Source organism: Xyrauchen texanus, chromosome 24, assembly GCF_025860055.1.
Source record: "Xyrauchen texanus isolate HMW12.3.18 chromosome 24, RBS_HiC_50CHRs, whole genome shotgun sequence".
Classification (NCBI taxonomy): Eukaryota; Metazoa; Chordata; class Actinopteri; order Cypriniformes; family Catostomidae; genus Xyrauchen; species Xyrauchen texanus.
This window is the reverse complement of record NC_068299.1, coordinates 17722905-17745035: the sequence shown is the minus strand read 5'-3', so window position 1 is coordinate 17745035 and position 22131 is coordinate 17722905. Positions and strand designations below refer to the sequence as shown.

At 41.1% G+C, this 22131-nt stretch overlaps 1 protein-coding gene across 2 annotated transcripts in view; it reads left to right on the top strand.

Moving 5' to 3' along the window:
* The window catches only part of LOC127617973 (sodium/potassium/calcium exchanger 3-like), a 125609-nt gene that overhangs the window by 80938 nt on the left and 22540 nt on the right, over positions 1 to 22131 (top strand). For both annotated transcript variants that reach the window (XR_007967388.1, XM_052090172.1), the window contains exons 3-6: positions 10044 to 10120; positions 20102 to 20176; positions 20280 to 20364; positions 20453 to 20556. Coding sequence is in view for 1 of the 2 variants with exons in the window: in XM_052090172.1 (XP_051946132.1) it covers positions 10044 to 10120; positions 20102 to 20176; positions 20280 to 20364; positions 20453 to 20556 (341 nt within the window). In the remaining variant the exon portion in view is untranslated. The remainder of the gene's footprint in view (positions 1 to 10043; positions 10121 to 20101; positions 20177 to 20279; positions 20365 to 20452; positions 20557 to 22131) is intronic.

Below are 22131 nucleotides of genomic sequence, written 5' to 3'. Positions count from 1 at the left end.
CATCATGTTAAACGTGACACAAAACAACAAACAATAGCATGACTTCTAGCTGTTAGCTACTAGCACATTGTGCTACATAAAGCAGTTGCATGGTGATTTTACACAAGTGTAAAATTAAATTAGCCTGGTTGTTTTAGATGCAAGCTTTCCAGTAGCTGGTCAACTAAATAAAGTTACCAGAGTATAGAGTTAACGTACCATCCTCCATCGTGGAGTCCAGGGCACTCTCCCTCCCATTGCTATCTAGATAGCGTCCATTTGGTCGAACCACTTCCACTTTTCCTTGATGGGTCTGTAGTAACTTTTAAGTTGTTTTTTTTTTTTACTTTTCCCTACACTGTTGGTAGGTCCGGTGGTAGCTGTGTCTCAGCTGTGCAGCCAATTTTTAATTTTGTTTGTTGCTAACGAGAGGAACGTCTGCAACTAATTTATTGACCATGGTGTGGTGTCATTTCTTTTAACAATTCAAAAGTCACTTGAACAATTGATTCAACTGCTATCACTGTAGCTAACTTTAAAACTAGCTTGTTGATGTCTCGTGTTGAAAATCCAGTGACGCTGGTAGTGATGATTCTCTCTGACCAATCAGTGATCTGCAGGTTTTTGAAGTCACATTTAGTAATGGCTAGCTTGGAACCTCGACTGAGTACCAGATACCAGATACTATCCACTGTGGGAAACCCCCAAAAAGCGAGCAGAGTCGAGTCGAGTCAAGTTGTACCGTGCAGTGTAAAAGACCCATAAGAGAATCAGTTGTTTGACTGGAATCTTTGATGAGCGGAAAGTGTGATATCTTTAGCGCTCCCATGGGAAATTTGTTTTAAACCACACAAGTATTATAATGACTGTGACAACATATGAAATTCCCAGAGGGGCTTCTATAGTAATCACCAAACAAATAATGAAGAACAAAAAAATAAGTCTCAATTTAATAATGCTGGAATTTTGTCTGTATATTATTGTCATACAGCTGTATACACCAGTTAAATTATTGAGTGCATTATGTTGGGAAGTTAATTTCTAACTTGTTGTTTTTCTCTCTATATTTGCATTACTCTTTTTTCCAAAGTAACTCACAATGCATTGAAAGAATACTGTACATTTTATCAGTAGCCTATGTGTACCCTTGGAATCAAACTGCAGCACTTACCAGTTGAGCCACAGGAACACTCTCTCGCTATGTCTTACTTGTGTGTATCGCCTGCGGATATCCCCTCAACTGCTTCCAGAGTCCAGAAAAGTACCAACAGCAGGGGAATATCTGCCAGGACTCACCTTTCCACAGATTTACTCCAGATTTTCTTCCCATCCGGCTTACCCATGCTACAGGGATTGAATTAATTAAGGTTTATTTGATATCTTAAATACTTGTGCCCTTTATTGGTTTAGTTCACAGAGCTGTCTGCATTCTTTGCTAATGTTGTGTGTGATCTGTGGAGAGCAGATGCTGATCTATCTGTCTATCTGTCTTTCTTTGACTGTCAGTGTAGACGTTATATAAGAGGCAGAATTTATATTGTCATATTTAAATATGTTTGTACATATAGGGGAATTCAGGTTATTGTAATTGGGCACACATTGAGTGCACATTGAAATAGAGCAACTGCATGACAACTAAAGAACTTCAGCTCCTGTCTGTTTGTCTTGATGACTGAAGCGGTTTAATTTAATCAATTAGCTTAAATTGACAACAGATGCTGCCTTCCTGTTGAAAGGTATTACAGAGGTCTGGCCCTCAGTGATGCTGTAACTCTCAGTGCATGATTGGCAGCTGCTGTATGTCTACTTTGTAGCAAAAGCATTACATCTTCTGATTTTGAGCCTTTGAAGTAGGCTTATTCAAACAGCTTACTGTGCAAAACTGCAATGAAAATATTTTGGATGCTTGTGACTATATCCCAAATGGTGTCCTCACAGGGAGTTGTTGAAACCATCCCAGGGCTGGTATACTATATTGAATTCTTGGTACGCTGTTTGTCCAATCAGATTAGAGGACTGGAACTAACTGCTGTATAAAATGATTTTAAATTAATTTCTGTTTGTTTGCCTTCACCATTATTACAGAAGGGAGCTCTCTTTAGACTCTTTCAACATTGCCAAGTTCACTGTTGATGTTGTGTTATTTAATTGATCCAGTCAAAGTAGCTAGCTTTTGTTTAGTAATGCTTTATTCATTGGTACTGTAATTTATATTTTATTAATCAGAGGCTCTTGTGCCAGGGAGTGTTGCAGAGTGCACTGTGAAGGGACCAGAGCCGGGAGGCTGTGACTCTCTAATTCAGGCCATACCAACAATGAAACCCATAAAAACCAAGAACTCCATTGCAGATCTGTTGTTTCGGGATACAAATTGTCAAATTACTCTTGCTCCAGCACTTAATTCATCTATTTGTCATCAAGAAGTCTTTTGTTATGAGTTAGGCAATGTTTTCCCTGTGTTTTGCAACCTAAACAGTTGCCATAATTTTGCGCTAAGTATTTCATGCAAAAACCAGTACCATGGTCACTAACCATGCTCAGTCTAATTTATCTTGGAGCAATGTGTGCTGTAATGGTGCCACATTGTATTAAAATCAAACCATTGTTATTTTTAGTTTTAATAACAAACAGGCCTTCTATCTATGTAATTAAGGCATACTATGTAGTCTTATTATAGATTGTGCCATTCACAAAACTGTGCTAAATGCCTGGCACAGTTACTGCTGTGTTATTGCAGTCCACGGAAAGCAGGTGTTAAATACAATTTTTATAAAAAAATAAAAAATACATTAAAAAGGAATCGATGAGTCTATCGATCGTGGCAGCAGTTTCTCATCAAATGATGATGAAATTATGCAGAAGAGCAGTATTTCATATATCAAACAGTGTTGTAGTCAAGCCACTAGATCTCAAGTCAGAGTCGATTCTCAAGTCCTCACTGCTTGAATCCAAGTCACCAATTTCGTGTCTGAATCAAGTCCAAATCGAGACGTATACAGGTGAAACTTGAAAAATTAGAATATCGTGCAAAAGTTCATTAATTTCAGTAATTCAACTTAAAAGGTGAAACTAATATATTATATAGACTCATTACAAGCAAAGTAAGATATTTCAAGCCTTTATTTGATATAATTTTGATGATTATGGCTTACAGCTTATGAAAACCCCAAATTCAGAATCTCAGAAAATTAGAATATTGTGAAAAGGTTCAGTATTGTAGGCTCAAAGTGTCACACTCTAATCAGCTAAACACCTGCAAAGGGTTCCTGAGCCTTTAAATGGTCTCTCAGTCTGGTTCAGTTGAATTCACAATCATGGGGAAGACTGCTGACCTGACAGTTGTGCAGAAAACCATCACTGACACCCTCCACAAGGAGGGAAAATCTCAAAAGGTAATTGCAAAAGAAGTTGGATGTTCTCAAAGTGCTGTATCAAAGCACATTAATAGAAAGTTAAGTGGAAGGGAAAAGTGTGGAAGAAAAAGGTGCACAAGCAGCAGGGATGGCCGTAGCCTGGAGAGGATTGTCAGGAAAAGGCCATTCAAATGTGTGGGGAGCTTCACAAGGAGTGGACTGAGGCTGGAGTTACTGCATCAAGAGCCACCACACACAGGCGGGTCCTGGACATGGGCTTCAAATGTCAAACGTCTTACCTGGGCTAAAGAAAAAAAGAACTGGTCTGTTGCTCAGTGGTCCAAAGTCCTCTTTTCTGATGAGAGCAAATTTTGCATCTCATTTGGAAACCAAGGTCCCAGAGTCTGGAGGAAGAATGGAGAGGCACACAATCCAAGATGCTTGAAGTCCAGTGTGAAGTTTCCACAGTCTGTGTTGGTTTGGGGAGCCATGTCATCGGCTGGTGTTGGTCCACTGTGCTTTATTAAGTCCAGAGTCAACGCAGTCGATCTACGGGACATTTTAGAGCACTTCATGCTTCCTTCAGCAGACAAGCTTTATGGAGATGCTGACTTCATTTTCCAGCAGGACTTGGCACCTGCCCACACTGCCAAAAGTACCAAAACCTGGTTCAATGACCATGGTATTACTGTGCTTGATTGGCCAGCAAACTCGCCTGACCTGAACCCCATAGAGAATCTATGGGGCATTGCCAAGACAAAGATGAGAGACATGAGACCAAACAATGCAGAAGAGCTGAAGGCCGCTATTGAAGCATCTTGGTCTTCCATAACACCTCAGCAGTGCCACAGGCTGATAGCATCCATGCCACACCGCATTGAGGCAGTAATTAATGCAAAAGGGTCCCAAACCAAGTACTGAGTACATATGCATGATTATACTTTTCAGAGGGCCGACATTTCTGTATTTAAAATCCTTTTTTTTTATTGATTTCATGTAATATTCTAATTTTCTGAGATTCTGAATTTGGGGTTTTCATAAGCTGTAAGTCATAATCATAAAAATTATATCAAATAAAGGCTTGAAATATCTTACTTTGCTTGCAATGAGTCTATATAATATATTAGTTTCACCTTTTAAGTTGAATTACTGAAATTAATGAACTTTTGCACGATATTCAAATTTTTCGAGTTTCACCTGTAAGTCAAAGTTACCAGTCCTTGTTTGTATTGTAAAAAAAATCACAGTTTTGTTTATTGACACACACACAAATTCAGCTTTTCAGAGTGTATTGTACAGGAAACGATCCCGTATTATAATGGATGGGTGGCAACTCTAGAATATAGCTTACCTTTTGCGGTGCACCCGGGAAAGATGCCGGTTGAAATTAGAGGTTGTCACCAGCTTTTCCTCAATCACTCTTTGACAAATTTTTCATTTTGCTGAATATTTCTTCACATCTATGGCAAAATCACTGTAACCAAAACTGACAACTTGGGGCACTGGCATGTTGATGTAATGTTAAATGTGTCTGGTTTGCTAGCAAATGTTATTTAATTGGCTGAATGAGCTTTAAATGTGTTGTTAGCGATTTTTCCAGTTTTGTAACTTCCACAGGCTGAGCCGTTGGATTAGCCACACTCTTCTTTCCAAATGCACTCAAGTCCGAGTCTTTAGTGTTCAAGTCCAAGATGAGTCACGAGTCATAAATATTGTGATTCGAGTCGGTCTCGGGTCCGAGTCCTGGATGTCCAGCATATACCCATATGCGCTGTGTATTTTAGTGTACTATGCTCAGAGTCTGAGAAAACAGTGTGAAAATTGCATGCATGTACAACACATTTGGTTGGACAATCTAAAAACTTTGAAGCCATTTTTCGCAGTTGCAATGTTGATGTAGTTACTGGGTTTTACCATTGTAGAGAAGAGTAGTCTGCTGCATTCTCCACAACCCATAACTCTGCAATGCAATTAATACTTATTTTGTGGCCATGTTTGCTCCATTTCCTGGTTTGCACAATTCCATTTGTGAATCAGGAGCTAAAACAATACAAAAAGTTTGTAATATAAACAGTGCTATCAGTGGACACAGTTCATTCTGCAACTCCAATCCACAGGGCACCGGGATGGTTTCTGGGGCTTTCAGTGTAAAGAATGAAGGATTAATGTCATTAGATGTACTGTATGTAAAGAAGGGCCTGGTGACAGGGCCCTCACTTGATCTCTGTAGGCTGTAGGGTGGTTAAGCATTGTTGTGCGAGTTCTGTTAGGTAGTTTTAGTTCAACTCTATGGTGTTTAGGGCATTGGGAGGCAGCATGAAGCCTGGTGACGCATTCATCCTCCCCGGTGATCTGAGAGAGAATGTCACTGCACAATGTGCAACCATGGACACGCACAAACACCCTTGCACATATTCCTATAATGACTGCCATGATATACAAATACGGTTATGTTGATCTTTCTATGAAACTGAAAACTGGCCTCTATTTTGTCCACTGTCCTCTCCCAATGTGGCGGCTCTAGAGAGTAGCATTAACAAGATGAAAATGTCACTGCTCAGATGTTGCTCTTTCATAGCTCAGGACACTTATTGAAGTTCTTAGTTATATATTTCATTTAAGTATCCACAGGTGTCAGATGTTTCTCAAAAAAATCCTTGGGTTCAACACACAATTTACTGATTGAGTAAACCTCTCATGTACTTGCCCAAAACTCTGTCTCGAAATTAGCAGAGAATTTGGAGTGATATGATCCATGAACAATTGATGTCTGCTTTTGTTAACTCTTCTTGTGTAATAAACCACTCCGACCTGCTCGCAAATCCGACTGAATGTACCGATTGCAACAGTTATTGAGTCAACAGTACACTGAACTTAAAACAAATGTCTCTTTCAGACATCTCCGAAATGCCGAGAACCAATGATTGAGCAGGTGTTTCTATGAGTATGAGTTCACAGAGGGTTTTAGTGAGGTGGGTGAAAGTATCAGATGCTTCTTCTAAAGTTAAAATAAAAGTAGATTTTAAATTGTTTACATACAGTAAGAGTAAATATCTATAAAAAATAATGTGGTTAACATAGCCCAGATAATTTTATTTTGGAAGCATTTTATGACAAAAGTTTGCATTCAAATTGAAATATTTCACTTGGCAAATATGAGTACAGTGTGAAATATTGTTAAGATCTTTTCCAAAACATTAGAGGAGACACGTGAGATTGCTGCTTTATTTTGTTTTCTCAGAAAAAATTAATAATCAGGAGACATAATTGGACTCTTCCATTTGCTCTCCATTTAATCTTATTGTTATTTAGCAGAAACAGTTGAGATATTCAAGAGGTCTCATTTCTAATTTTCTTTCCTCTGCGATAAGTCACATTGTTTTTGCAGTATTGCAATGACTAGCAGCTTAATCTGTGAAGATATTTCTCAAGTATGCAATACAGTTGAAAAAGAATACTTGAAACAATATGAATAATGAAGTGATTTTGAAAGCAGTGTGGAGAATATCAGATAAGCAATGTATTTTAGTCTCTCTATGTACACAAATATATTTTCTATCTTTCTGTCGATTTTAAAAGTTGACATAGATGTTCAAATCTACATATGTTCAAAACGATTTTTCTGTTGACACTGGAACAAATTAGGTTTCCGGGGAGAAATCAGCCTTTTCCCCAAATGGAACAGGACCAGTCTCTGGGGTCTGAACGCTTTTCAATCAGGGCCATCGTATCTTGGATGCTGACGTCATAGCAACGGGCTGTGTTGGAACGAGCGTAATTGCAATGCTTGAGAGAGCTCATGGCTGACTCTGCCCCTCACATCAGCATGTAAAACTGAATCTGGGCAACTAAGTGGCCACTTTCAATGACTCGTTTCCATTCGCAGGCTTCATGTTTATCAATGGAGCTGGCCAGGTGACGTGCTGTGCCAGTGAATAGCTTGTTAACAGAGCAGTGATGCTAGGGAGCAGCAGTAATGCATCAGAAGCACAAGAATAGCACCTGAAAATTTCACCAGTCCCACTTTCAGATATTTCTCCATGCTTTCTGAAGAAAGGCTGCTATTGATTTGCATTTTCTCATTTATTCTTATTTCAAATATGCTTTACAATTTAGTGCAGTTTTAGATTTTAGATGCAGTTTCAGGAATGGTTGTGATAGTTAAAGTTTTTATTTTATATAATTTATTATAGATAAATGTAAATTTATTTTTATTTTTCAACATTTTTACATTTCAAATCAAATCAAATCACTTTATTGTCACACTACCATGTACACAAGTGCAACAGTAGGTGAAATTCTTGTGTGCAGGTCCGAGCAACATAGCAGTCATGACAGTGATGAGACATATACCAATTACAGTAAACAACATACTTACACAACACAATAATTATATACAATGTACAGTAAACAATACACACAATATAGAATACACAATATACAATAAGTAAAGAGTATACATTATATATATATATATATATATAAGTAGTTGTATTGAGGAGAATATGCTGACAGTCCAGTGTGAGATTATAGGTTAATAAAGTGCAGTGCAAATTATTGATCATGAGAGATCAATTGTTCAACAGTCTGACTGCTTGGGGGAAGAAGCTGTCATGTAGTCGGCTGGTGCGGGTCCTGATGCTACGATACTGCCTGCCTGATGGTAGCAGTGAGAACAGACCATGACTCGAGTGGCTGTAGTCTCTGATGATCCTCCGAGCTTTTTTCACACACCTCCTGGTATATATGTCCTGGAGGGAGGGAAGCTCACCTCCGATGATGTTTCTGGCAGTTCGCACCACCCTTTGCAGGGCTTTGCAGTTGTGGGCGGTGCTATTGCCATACCAGGCAGTGATGCAGCCAGTCAGGATGCTCTCTACAGTACTAGTGTAGAACCATGTGAGGATGTGGTGGTTCATTCCAAACTTCCTCAGCCATCTCAGGAAGAAGAGGCGCTGGTGAGCCTTCTTCACAACAGCCTCAGTGTGGATGGACCATGTGAGTTCCTCAGTAATGTGGACACCGAGGAACTTGAAGCTGCTGACTCTCTCTACCGGTGCTCCATTGATGGTGATGGGGCTGTGTTCTCCGTCTTTCTTCCTGAAGTCCACTACAAGATCCTTGGTTTTACTGACATTGAGGGAGAGGTTGTGCTCCTGACACCAGCGTGTCAGAGTGTGCACCTCCTCTCTGTAGGCTCTTTCATCATTGTCAGTGATCAGACCTACCACCGTCGTATCGTCAGCAAACTTAATGATGGCATTGGAGCTATGTGTTGCCACACAGTCATGCGTGTATAGTGAATACAGGAGTGGGCTGAGAACACAGCCCTGTGTGAAATTTCTGTGACACTAATGTCTCCAAATGGAATTTAAAAAAAAATATATATGTTTTTAAATAGATTCCAGAAAACTCCCACTGTCTTCCATTAGTTGTACAAACAGATAGTCCAGCTCCAGGCTCTCAACATTGGTCGAGCCAATGTTGCTGCATCAGGCTAAAGGGGCCGCTCAAACAGAACAATGCTTTGATTGCCCAAAGTGTTAAACTTTTAGGTGTAATCAACCTACAAATGGCTTTAGTTGCCATTTGTAGGTTGCATATTAAGTCATGTAAGACTTTTAACATGGAAAAAATACACAGGTTAACTTTGAATACACAAAGCAAGAAGATAAAATGTCATGTTGAAAGTAACATATGAATTTGTTTTTATAGTGATGTATAAAATGTCCTGAGATGTGAATCCTATGAAGTACCAAATCATTGCACAAAAATAAATATACTGTAGAGTAACATGTTTATGAGCTTTTTCTTTCCCACCAGCCATTGCACTTTTATTTGTCTCCATCCTGGTTATAAAAGTAAACAGTAAAAACTCATGTCAGATGATCTTTTTCACTTTGTTTTAAAGCTTTAGTTCAGTTTACGAAAACAATTTTCTTAAGTATTTGTCTTAGAATTAGTGTTAGTTTCCAATAATAACCATACACTGAAGATATGTTAATTATCTCTGACAACATAATTTAATATATAACATAAATATATAACAGCAGAGTAAAAGCTAGGGTATACTTTGTTTTTCTGTGTGCTGGTACATCGGAAATTACATTTAATAGTATACTATTTAAGCCATGAACAGGTAAAGACTAATTTGATGCATTCACACTACGTCTGCTTTGTGATACTCTGAAGTATAGTCAGCCCTAGGCACATGTGCAGATAATGCTTACAGGTTGGCGAAGTTACAAAAACTGTGCTGTGCCCAAAATATGTTGATAATATTTAAATTTGCATTCTCAAATCAAATCAAATCACTTTATTGTCACACTACCATGTACACAAGTGCAACAGTAGGTGAAATTCTTGAAATTCTTGTGCCCTGTGTGCAGGAAAAACAAATAATATTTGAGCTTTTATAGAATATTGCTACATGCAACCTTTTGATAAAAAAATGAAAATTATTTTTTGACACTTAAGAGAAACAAAGGCTTAAGGTGCCACATCCTGACTTGATAAAATGTGAATAAGCTGTGTATAATTACATGATGTATAATGAAAGGGAAGTCTCTATGTGACACGTGTGTGCTGCAATACGTTTTGCATGTGGACGTGTGGACTGTTCTTGTAACTGTACGTGTGTGTGTGTGTGTGTGTGTGTGTGTGTGTGTGTGTGTGTGTGTGTGTGTGTGTGTGTGTGTGTGTTTTCTGCAGGTATACATGAGTTCCCTGATGATATTTTCACCAACCAGGAGCGAATGGATGGGGCGGTAGCCTTGCACGTTCTTTGTGTAAGTACCTTTACCATCTGCTTTTCCTTTTCAAAATTCTACACAGTAGTTTGAATGCTCGATTCAAGCCAAAATCTTCTTAATAAATTACATGACCACTTCAAATCACAAAGCTCCGAGTTCTATCCAAGCATTAGCTCAAACTCTGACCTTACTTGTTACAATTGCTGCAATAGGTTTATAAAAGTTACATGCTTATTCAGGGTTTTTCCAGCTGTCTACAAATCTCTGGTGGGGATCTTCATGGAAAACACTAACAAGCGTTGCACTCGGTAGATTGTCATTTATAACTGCAAGAAATTCAGTTGTCAAATAGTCGCTTGATGATAGTCGCTTGATGGCATTTAACGTAACTTGAGATCATATAAAACTATAATGATGCTATAATGAGAGGAGTGCTGCAGCTCGAGTGTCTGATAGAAACACAGATCACAGCTTGGTGATATATCTTTATTTCATCCTTAATTAAAGTTCATATAATACAGGAACCTGCCATGTAAATAATCACAAACTCCAAAACGTTTGGTTACGTATGTAACCTCCGTTCCCCGAGGGAGGGAACGACACGTTGTGTCAGAGAAGCGACACTAGGGGTCTCTCTTGAGCGCCGATATCCACCTCTGATCTATGAAAAAAGGCCAATGAGAGTTGGCAGCCAGTATTTGCATGTCCCGCCCCCGGACATACGGGTATTTAAGCGGCATACCCGTATGTCCGTATGTCCTAATCATTCAGGATTTTTCTGAGGAGCCGGAAATGGTCCGGCCACAACAGTGGCTCGGTTCAGCGACATGGCGGAGGAAAGACACAACGCGGAGGTTACATATGTAACCAAACGTTCCCCTTCTGTCGCTCTCTCCACGTTGTGTCGGAGAAGCGACACTGGGGGACCCATTCCAATCTTGCCATGTGCTGAACCGTGTATGTGAACTGCCGATACAGAGGCGGGCAGGGATTCATCCAGTGCCGCGCATCGTCTGTACCTGGCTGCACGTACCCTTCCCCAGTGCCCCATACGAACATCGGGATCCTTCTAGTTACCCTGAGAGGGGAACAAGGCGATGTTTGCCAACATGGGAACGGGCCAGCCTGGCTGGGCCTCTTTTCTCTCTATGTTTCTCGCATAGAGCAGTCACGGCCGGGGCCCTTACACGCATATAGGGAAGGGGGTCTTATCCAGAGCCTGCGGAGACCACACCTGCCCTTTTTCTTGGGGAGGAAAAGTGGTAGACACGTCACACGGCTGTCTTAGGGCTCGTGTGGAAAGTATGGTGCGGTGGTAGATCCAGCCTCGAAAGGGGGGAGTTGCTACAGCACGGTGACCGGGGCAGCTGTAACTGCCTAAGGGAGACACGGGGGTCCGCTCGTAAGGGGACAGAACCATGGAATTACACACAGGGGGAGTCCGAGCAGGAGGCCTTACCTGCAGAGCACCTATACCAGTACAGGGTAGCCATCAGGGTACCCGCAGTGGCTTGGGTCGGCGAGTTCCTCCGCTGAACCACGGACCCGGAGGGCTGGGGAGGAATCGACCAGGGTCCCGACTCGGAGTGGGGCACCCTGGGAAAAAAGGCGCACTACTTAACCTTGACGTCAGGAAAAGGGCGCTGGGCGCAAGCGATCAGTCTACGTGTTACCGAGTTCTACGGGCTCGGACCTGAGAAAACATGAGACGCAACTGACTCAACGCGGAGGTTGTAAAACCTTGCGAAGGTGTTGGGTGTTGCCCAACCTGCGGCTCTACAGATGTCTGCTAGGGAGGTGCCCTTGGCCAGTGCCCACGAGGACGCAACACCCCTTGTTGAGTGAGTTTGGACCCGCAAGGGTAGGGGCACGGCCTGGGTGTGATAAGCCAGTGTGATGGCGTCAACAACCCAGTGGGCGAGCCTCTGTTTGGAGACGGCATTCCCTTTCTGCCGTCCCCCAAAGCAGACAAAGAGCTGCTCAGAGCGTCTGGTGCTCTGTGTGCGGTCCAGGTAAATGTGCAGGGCGTGCACTGGACATAGCAATGAAAGGGCTGGGTCTGCCTCCTCCCGGGGCAGCGCATGCAGGTTCACTACCTGATCTCGGAATGGTGTGGTGCCAGCAGTGTGCCAGCGCGTCTGTCCCGAGGGGAGCCTCTGTTAGGGCGTACCAGAGCGGGCAGTGGAAGGTTTCCTGGGAGGCAAACAGGTCTACCTGGGCCTTGCCAAACCGTTCCCAAATCAGCTGGACCGACTGGGGGTGAAGCCTCCACTCCCCGCCGGGCAGGCTTTGTCGTGATAGCGCGTCCGCTACGACGTTGAGCTTGCCGGGGATGTGAGTGGCACGCAGCGACTTGAGTCGCTGCTGGCTCCATAGGAGGAGACGGCGGGCGAGTTGTGACATGTGACACCGCCTTGGCGATTTATGTACGCCACCACCGTGGTGCTGTCCGATCTCACGAGGACCTGTTTGTCCCAAACTAACGGGAGGAACTTCCTTAGAGCAAGAAGGACGGTCAGCAACTCCAGGCAGTTGATGTGCCAACGCAGCGGGGCCCCTTTCCAACGGCCCACTGCTGCGTGCCAGCTGCACACAGCACCCCACCCGGACCGGGAGGCGTCGGTTGTGACCAAAACACGTCGGGACACCTGCTGCAGGAGCACTCCTGCCCGTAAAAAGCAGAGGTCTGTCCAGGGTCGGAGTGTTTTGAGGCAGGCGGGGGTGATACTTACCCGATGCGTGCCGTGGTGCCATGCTTGTCTCGGGACTCGAGTCTGGAGCCAGTGCTGGAGTGGTCTCATATGCATCAACCCCAGCGGCGCGACCGCCGCGGAGGATGCCATATGCCCCAGGAGCCTCTGGAAAAGTTTTAGAGGGACCACTGTGCCTGGCTTGAAGGAAGCGAGGCAGTCCAGCACCGACTGAGCACGCTCGCTCGTGAGACGTGCTGTCATCGAGACTGAGTCTAACTCCAACCCGAGAAAAGAGATGCTCTGAACCGGAGTGAGCTTGCTCTTTTCCCAGTTGACCTGAAGCCCCAAGCGGCTGAGGTGCCGGAGCACCTGGTCTCTGTGTGTGCATAGTAACTCTCGAGAGTGTGCTAGGATGAGCCAGTCGTCGAGGTAGTTGAGAATGCGGATACCGGCTACTCGTAGCGGGGCAAGGGCCGCCTCTGCGACCTTCGTGAAGACGGCCGAAGGGGAGGACTTTGTACTGAAACGCCTGGCCGTCGAACGCGAACCGTAAGAAGGGTCGGTGTCGCGGCAGAATTGAGACGTGGAAGTACGCGTCCTTCAGGTCTACCGCTGCGAACCAATCTAGATGCTGAACACCAGCCAGAATATTTCTCTGCGTGAGCATTTTGAACGGGAGTTTTAACAAGGCTCGCAGGTCCAGGATTGGTCGTAAGCCGCCGCCTTTCTTGGGTACAATGAAGTAAGGGCTGTAGAAACCCCTCCTCATTTCGGTTGGAGGTAAGGGCTCTACCGCGCCCTTGGCTAAGAGGGTCGCGATTTCCGTGCGCAGGGAACTGGCATGCTCGCCGTGTACTGCGGAAAAGCGGACGCCCCTGAAGGGGGGCGGGAGCCGGGCAAACTGAATTGCGTAACCGAGTCGAATGGTCCGGTGCAGCCAGCGTGACACGTTAGCTCTGCGCTAGGGGCACCAAAGGGACGAGTATTTTGGATGTACCCGGCGGGGCCTCGCAGCGGGGCGGAACAGGTAATGCAGCGTCGGGCGGCTTCGTTGCGGCCTGAGGCTGAGGTGCTGAGAATAAACTCAAAGCACTTACCTTGCTCTGCGGGCCCGGCAGGGGGTGGGTTCGTGACTGAGGAGGAGGTCTGATGTTGGCGTCCTCTGGACTCGTCTGAACCGGCCGGCTGGGGGACAGTCTTGGGCAGGCGGAAGGCGGGATCGCCGCCTGGAATGTTTTCTGTAATTCCATTCAGTGGCGCTAATGGGGCAGAAATGACACAAATTATGTGTAGAAATTATCTAGTTGCTATTATGTAATGTAGTCAGTCGTGTTTTGGAATGTTATTTTAAAGTTAACATAAGGTAACCAAATCTTGTGGAGTAGCTTTGGTCAGGATTTTTTCTTTTGATGCATGTATCCATTTCTCTAATGTGCAAGTGTTTTAGTTCATAGAGAAGGCACATTTCTTTTATTCATTTCTTAGAGGAGTGATATACCTTAAAGCTTTCCTGCTGCTTTTCCATCTTTTTATGGCAAAGATGTTTCTCAGTGGTCTAACAACATCTTGTGTACATACAGTATGCGCTTTATCTAGAATCTAGACTGTTGTGAAGTTTATCTGCATTTGAAGAGTTTTATTTAAATTGGTATGTCTTTCCATTCTTACTAGAAATACTATTTGCACTGTGCAGCCCTACTGAAAGAAATTGTAATCAGCATTTAGTATGCTGTACTATTGTGCATATGTGTTAAAGAGAGAGAGAGAGAAAGTCTCTGGAACTCCATGCCTGATGACACAATCATTTGTTTACATTTATACACAATAACACATCCCTCTGCCAAAAGTGTAAGGCAAACAGTTAGTTTTTGGTCTTTTATGGAATGTTTTGAGTGTTCTCTGGAGGTCTTAAAGTGAGCCAAAGAGAACAGCGCTAGAAGTTTGAAGTTTGGGGTGCATGTAGTCTAAAGCCCTTTTGAATTATTACTCAGTTGAATCCTTTTACAATGAATCATGATTGATTGAAGCAAACAGTTTGAAACTATCTGACACTAAGCTTTGGAATTCATACACATTGAGATTCCTGGAATCTAAAACTTTAGATTCCATGTAGTATTTTCAAAATTGCAATTCAAGGAATTGAGTACCCAAAAATGAACATTCTCTCATCATTTCCTTATGACATCCCAGATATGGGAATTAATTTATTTTCTGCAGAAAACAAACAAATATTTTTAGAAGAATATCTCAGCTCTGTAAGTCCATACAATGTAAGTGATTGACGGCCAAAACTTTAAAGCACCAAAAAGCACATAAATGCAGCAGAAAAGTAATATAGAAGTTTTTACTGGTTTAATCCATGTCTTCTGAAGCGATCCAATCTGTTTTGGGTGAGAACAGACCAAAATATAACTCCTTTTTAACTGTAAACCTTGCCATTGCGGTTTATAGGGACAATCATGATTTAAAGCAAGATTACACTTCCTTCTGCTTGATCACATGCGCAGAACGATAGATGGCGCTAGGAAGTGTAATTGATCTTAAATTCATGATCGCAAAGAGACTGCTGATGTCAAGATATATAGTGAAAAAGGAGGTATATTTTAGTCTGTTCTCACTTAAAACTGATTGGATCGATTCAGAAGATCATATGGTTACTTTTATGCTGCTTCACTGTGCTTTTTAGAGCTTCAAAGTTTTGGTCACATTTCACTTGCATTGTTTGGACCTACAGAGCAGTTGAGATATTCTTTTAAAAATCTTCATTTGTGAAGTAAAACACATCTAGGATGGCATGAGGGTAAGTAAATGAGAATTTTCAGCTTTGGGTGAACTGTTGTTGTTCATTTCATCCCCCTGGTTGTTAGCTATCAAATAGTGATTGTTCCTCTTGCATCAGGTTCTTCTGTCCTCAAATGCCATGTCTAGCACATTTGTAAGGGAAATTGCATCTGAAGCAGGTACTGATGCAGTACTTTGTGTTCCCGCTGAAATCCCCTGCAGGGTTAGACAGCCATCGTTGTGCATTGTTTAGGTAGTTGCCAACGCAAGCAGAGAGTGAGTGGATGCTAAAAGCTGCACTGCAAAGCCTCTGAGACACCCTCAAGCTGTTTACATTTTTTATTTATCTTTAAGGGCTTCAGAAGCCAAGCTCTACCTTGTCAGAAGGTCAGAAATAGAAGGAAGGGGAGGGGAGTGCAGAGAGATTAAGTAATGGGCACACAGTGTGAGCATGGCAGCATGGTGGCTGAATTAGATGCACTGATTGGCAAAGTCTTGGCGGGAAACAGTTGGCAAACAGATCTCAGGGATGGATTCAAGCTTGTTTTAATGACTCTGTGTACTTTCATATGTAATTTTATAACTGTGTACATTAATGCAAGCATGTGAACAATATTTTATATTTAATTGACAGCATTTTATAATATTCAATTAATGGTGTTAGCAGGGGATTATTAATGCACTGCAAGAAAAACAATAAACAATTGTTGTTGTTGTTTTCCATTCAAAATAACTATATATCCTCAAAAAAGATTAAATTGATTGAGATGCATAATTGTGTAAGATTAAAAGGCATTTTATTTTTTATTGCTTTATTTTTTCTTATGCTTGCAATGACACTTTAATTAGGGTTCTTTTCATTAACATTACTTAATTACATTATTTAACATAACCTTACATTGAGCAATACATTACTGCACTTTTTAATCTTGGTTAACGTTAATTCCATCATATATATTAATACATTTTAAAAATATTAAATTGTATTTGTTAACATTTGTTAATGTACTACCATTAACTAATAATGAACTTTTTACATAAAGTAACATTAACCAATATTAATAAATGCTGAAAAATGCATTATTCATTGTTAGTTCATTATACCTAATGCATTAACTAATGGTATCAAATTGAACCTTATTGTAAAGCATTACCAGATTATTCTTGTTTTAATTATGAACCTCACTATATTGTTATATTATGCTAAAAAAAACTATTTGCCAATGGGGAAAGAAAAATAAACTTAATTCAAGATAAATTCTCTAAAAACAAACAAGCCTCAATATTCTATGCAGTTAATATACATGTAATATGTCTTGTTTTAAGGATGTTTTATTATTTTTATTATTATTTACTAAGTAAATGTGTTTTGTTTGTGTCAATATACGTCTGCATGTGTCTGTATAGGGACCTGCGATTCACACCCATCTGACTACACCAGATGTGAAGCAACTTATCCTCAGCACCACATAGTCCCAGGCACACACACACACACACACACACACACACACACACACACACACACACACACACACACACACACACACACACACACACACACACACACACACACACACACACACACACTTAGCTCTTTTATGCAAAACATTTTAGCTTGGGCAAAAAAAATAAGAAAGAAAAACATTTCACTGGCATTCCTATTGAGTATGAGACAAATAAACTTGAAACCCCACACTCTCTCACTCAGTATGCAAGAGGCAGAAGCTTCCATCAGTGCCATTCTGCCATTAGGACACTTTCTAAGAAAAGGTCTGAATAGTCCCAGTAGACGACTGTTCTGCTGGAGGGCAGATTGCTCTGAGAATGACAGTTTAATGGTGTTGACACTCATGTACTCCTCCTGCGTGCAAGAATTTTGCTTTGCCAAAAATCATAGACTCCCTGCAGCTTGTAGTCTGTTTTTATACCTTCTTATGTAATGTTTCTATGAATTTATGAAGGCTTCATCACAAGTAGCAATCTGATTTAAGTTGGTATTTCACCAGCCACTGAAAGGTCTTACATAAATTTGAATGTAAAATTTGCAGTTGGGGTTTAGTAACTGCCTGTTAAATTGTAACTAACTGTATTTAATTCAGTTGTACCATTTATATATATCTAATATATACGTATATCTAATACGTTGGCTTCAGATTTTTAAACAGAAGAAGTTATGAAAAGCAGTGGATTTCAGTTTAATGTTGTTACATTTGATGAATCAAGTATTCAATTAAGAACAGTGAAGACAATGCATAATTATGAAATATAATAAGTAGTATATTCAAACATGTGAATAATAAAGAGATAAAGTAATTTAAGTGATAAAATGATAACATAATCAAATGAAATGGGCAATTTATACCTTATTGAGCTTTTTCTGCATGCTCTGACCTTAAAAAAATCACTTGTTGTATGGCCTTACTTGTTTAACCTAATATTATCAGGTTGATTCAGTCACATATTAATATTGATTTGAATGAACCTGTTAATTTGAATGTCTCCTCACAAAGTAAATAGTTTTTTAGGTAACCTAAAAAAACATGTCTGGTAGACACTGTAGCAATAAATACAAACATATCAAACAATATATTAAATGTGTACACTGTAAATGTGAATACGGGCAGTTTCTATTTCTGTCAGATCTGACACTTAAAAATAACTTTCACTGCTGTTCAGTTATATTTTTGGCTTGAATAAAACCAGTTCAATTGAATATTACCACATGAAGTACATTTATAGGTTATTCAACAACATATTTACAGTGTAATTCATTTGTCATATACTAAGTGAGTTCTATTAGGTGGGAATGTGAATGGTTTGTCTATACAGTGGGTACGGAATGTATTCAGACCCCCTTAAATTTTTCACTCTTTGTTATATTGCATCCATTTGCTAAAATCATTTAAGTTCATTTTTTTTCCTCATTATTGTACACACAGCACCCCATATTGACAGAAAAACACAGAATTGTTGACATTTTTGCACATTTATTAAAAAAGAAAAACTGAAATATCACATGGTCCTAAGTATTCAGACCCTTTGTTCAGTATTTAGTAGAAGCACTCTTTTGATCTAATACAGCCATGAGTCTTTTTGGGAAAGATGCAACAAGTTTTTCACATCTGGATTTGGTATCCTCTGCCATTCCTCCTTGCAGATCCTCTCCAGTTCTGTCAGGTTGGATGGTAAACGTTGGTGGACAGCCATTTTCAGGTCTCTCCAGAGATGCTCAATTGGGTTTAAGTCAGGGCTCTGGCTCGGGCCATTCAAGAACAGTCACGGAGTTGATGTGAAGCCACTCCTTCGTTATTTTAGTGGTGTGCTTAGGGTCACTGTCTTGTTGGAAGGTGAACCTTCGGCCCAGTCTGAGGTCCAGAGCACTCTGGAGAAGGTTTTCATCCAGGATATCCCTGTATTTGGCCACATTCATCTTTCCCTCGATTTCAACCAGTCGTCCTGTCCCTGCCGCTGAAAAACACCCCTGCATGATGCTGCCACCACCATGCTTCACTGTTGAGACTGTATTGGACAGGTGATGAGCAGTGCCTGGTTTTCTCCACACATACCGCTTAGAATTAAGGCCAAAAAGTTCTATCTTGGTCTCATCAGACCAGAGAATCTTATTTATCACCATATTGGAGTCCTTCAGGTGTTCTTTCATGTGTCTTGCACTGAGGAGAGGCTTCCGTCGGGCCACTCTGCCATAAAGCCCCGACTGGTGGATGGCTGCAGTGATGGTTGACTTACTACAACTTTCTCCCATCTCCCGACTGCATCTCTGGAGCTCAGCCACAGTGATCTTTGGGTTCTTCTTTACCTCTCTCACCAAGGCTCTTCTCCCCCGATAGCTCAGTTTGGCCGGACGGCCAGCTCTAGGAAGGGTTCTGGTCGTCCCAAACGTCTTCCATTTAAGGATTATGGAGGTCAATGTGCTCTTATGAACCTTAAGGGCAGCAGAAATGTTTTTGTAACCTTGGCCAGATCTGTGCCTTGCCACAATTCTGTCTCTGAGCTCTTCAGGCAGTTCCTTTGACCTCATGATTCTCATTTGCTCTGACATGCACTGTGAGCTGTAAGGTCTTATATAGACAGGTGTGTGGCTTTCCTAATCAAGTCCAATCAGTATAATCAAACACAGCTGGACTCAATTGAAGGTGTAGAACCATCTCAAGGATGATCAGAAGAAATGGTCAGCACCTGAGTTAAATATATGAGTGTCACAGCAAAGGGTCTGAATACTTAGGACCATGTGATATTTCAGTTTTTCTTTTTTAATAAATGTGCAAAAATGTCAACAATTCTGTGTTTTTCTGTCAATATGGGGTGCTGTGTGTACAATAATGAGGAAAAAAATGAACTTAAATGATTTTAGCAAATGGCTGCAATATAACAAAGAGTGAAAAATTTAAGGGGGTCTGAATACTTTCCGTACCCACTGTACACTAGGATATCATCTCAGCCTACATTTTAATGATTATTTTAAGTTGCTCTTAAAGAAGAGAGCCAGCTGGAATTGAACATGTTGTACTCTGTGTTCACTCAGGCCATGTATATGTTTTACGCGCTGGCACTGGTGTGTGATGACTTCTTTGTGCCCTCTCTGGAGAAGATCAGTGAGGTAAGACATCCATTACATCCTAGCTAAGCTTCTACAAGTGCTAAATCTTTTGAAACCTGTTTAAGTCTCTTTCTTTCCCTTTGTGTGTGAATTTGTGTTGTAGCGCCTTCACCTTAGTGAGGATGTAGCAGGAGCCACTTTCATGGCTGCAGGCAGTTCAGCTCCTGAGCTTTTCACCTCAGTCATAGGTAAACAAAAACCCATCACAACCTGTCTTTGGAAAACAACACACATCACATTTGAACAGCAAGAGTTCATGAACCTCTCTCTCTGCAGGTGTGTTTATCACCAAAGGAGATGTGGGAGTGGGGACAATTGTGGGCTCTGCTGTCTTCAATATCCTCTGCATCATTGGAGTGTGTGGGATCTTTGCTGGACAGGTGCTCTATAGATTGCACATCAACACACGCACATTCTCAGCCAAACGCTGATGATTTTTGCTAATGTTTCGTACTCTACACAAGTATGTGAACACAAACGCTTCTAGCAATGCAAGCTCGATTTCAATTTTCCTTCAGACAGTGAGCATAAACCGAAATGTTCTGTGCTACAGTAGCATTTTGAATTCTCTGCTTCTGTGAGAGAGCAACTTAGACATGAATGAGATGACCTATGCATTCCTCTTTTAAACCTCTACCCTAAAAGCCATTACTGAGTGCCGACTGCTAGTGTGAAGTGTGCTGACTGCTCTCAGAGGTCACAGAGAGTAGCTGATGAGGTCATGTTAGGTGTAGTGTTATGTTTTTTTTTTTCATCCATCTTCTTTGGCTTAACCTCCTGAGACTTACAGTATATTGAGTTAAAGAAAAGAGGATTTGAGGTTAGTCCATCTTTGCACAAGCATGGGAGGAAACCGCTTGATAGTGTTTTATTCTCCCAGTCTCGCTCCAGTCACCATCTGTCATTGGTACAGAGGTATTGTGGGTAGTTTAATAGACATCTGGCCAAGTCATGTCTAGGGTCTCATATATACACATACAAGTTTGTTTTTCAGCCACGGTGGGGACTTTCCATGAACTTCTGTTGTTTTTATACTGAGCTAATCCCTGCATTTATACATTGGAAAAAAAAAAAAAAAGGATTTTTTTTCAGCATGTTTATTGAAGGGATAGTTCACCCACAAATGAAAATGCACTCATCATTTACTCACCTTCATGCCGTCCCAGATGTGTATGACTTTCTTTCTTCTGCAGAATACAAATGAAGATTTTTAGAACAATATCTCAGTTCTGTAGGTCCATACAATGCAAGTGGATGTTGACTTATAAGGTCCAAAAATGACATAAAGGAGGCATAAAAGTAATCCATAAGATTCCAGTGGTTAAATCCATGACTTCTGAAGCAATATGATAGGTGTGGGTGTGAAATAGATAATTATTTAAGTTCTTTTTACTATCAATCTCCACCTCTGTCCAGCCCCAACCAGCAGGTGGCTGAATGTGAAAGTCACTTCAACAACAGAATGAAAGTGAAAGTATAAATTTACAGTTAAAAAGGACTTAAATATTGATCTGTTTCTCACCCACACCTGGGCCAACAGAGCTGAAATATTATTTAACTAATTTTAATTTGTGTTTCGCAGAAGAAAGAAATACATACATATCAAGGATGGCATGAGGACGAGTAAATGATGCGATAATTAACATTTTTGTATGAACTATCCCTTTAAGCAATTTTCTTTGTGCAGTGGCTGGTCCCCACAATGTAGGCAAAACTTGAATTATACTGCATATTTACATCTTACAGTGATACAAATGACCAATATTAATTGGTGGGAGAATTGTTCATTGTGATTATTTCTAGTAATAAATGTAAGATAACTATATTTGCATTTCCTGAAAGACATACTATTGCTTGCTTTTTGGCTTTATTTCAGAGTAAATTAAATGTTGGATCAGAGCTTCTTGTTTGTAGTTGTGTAAAAGTGGCTATAAATGGCTAAATATGTGCATGGA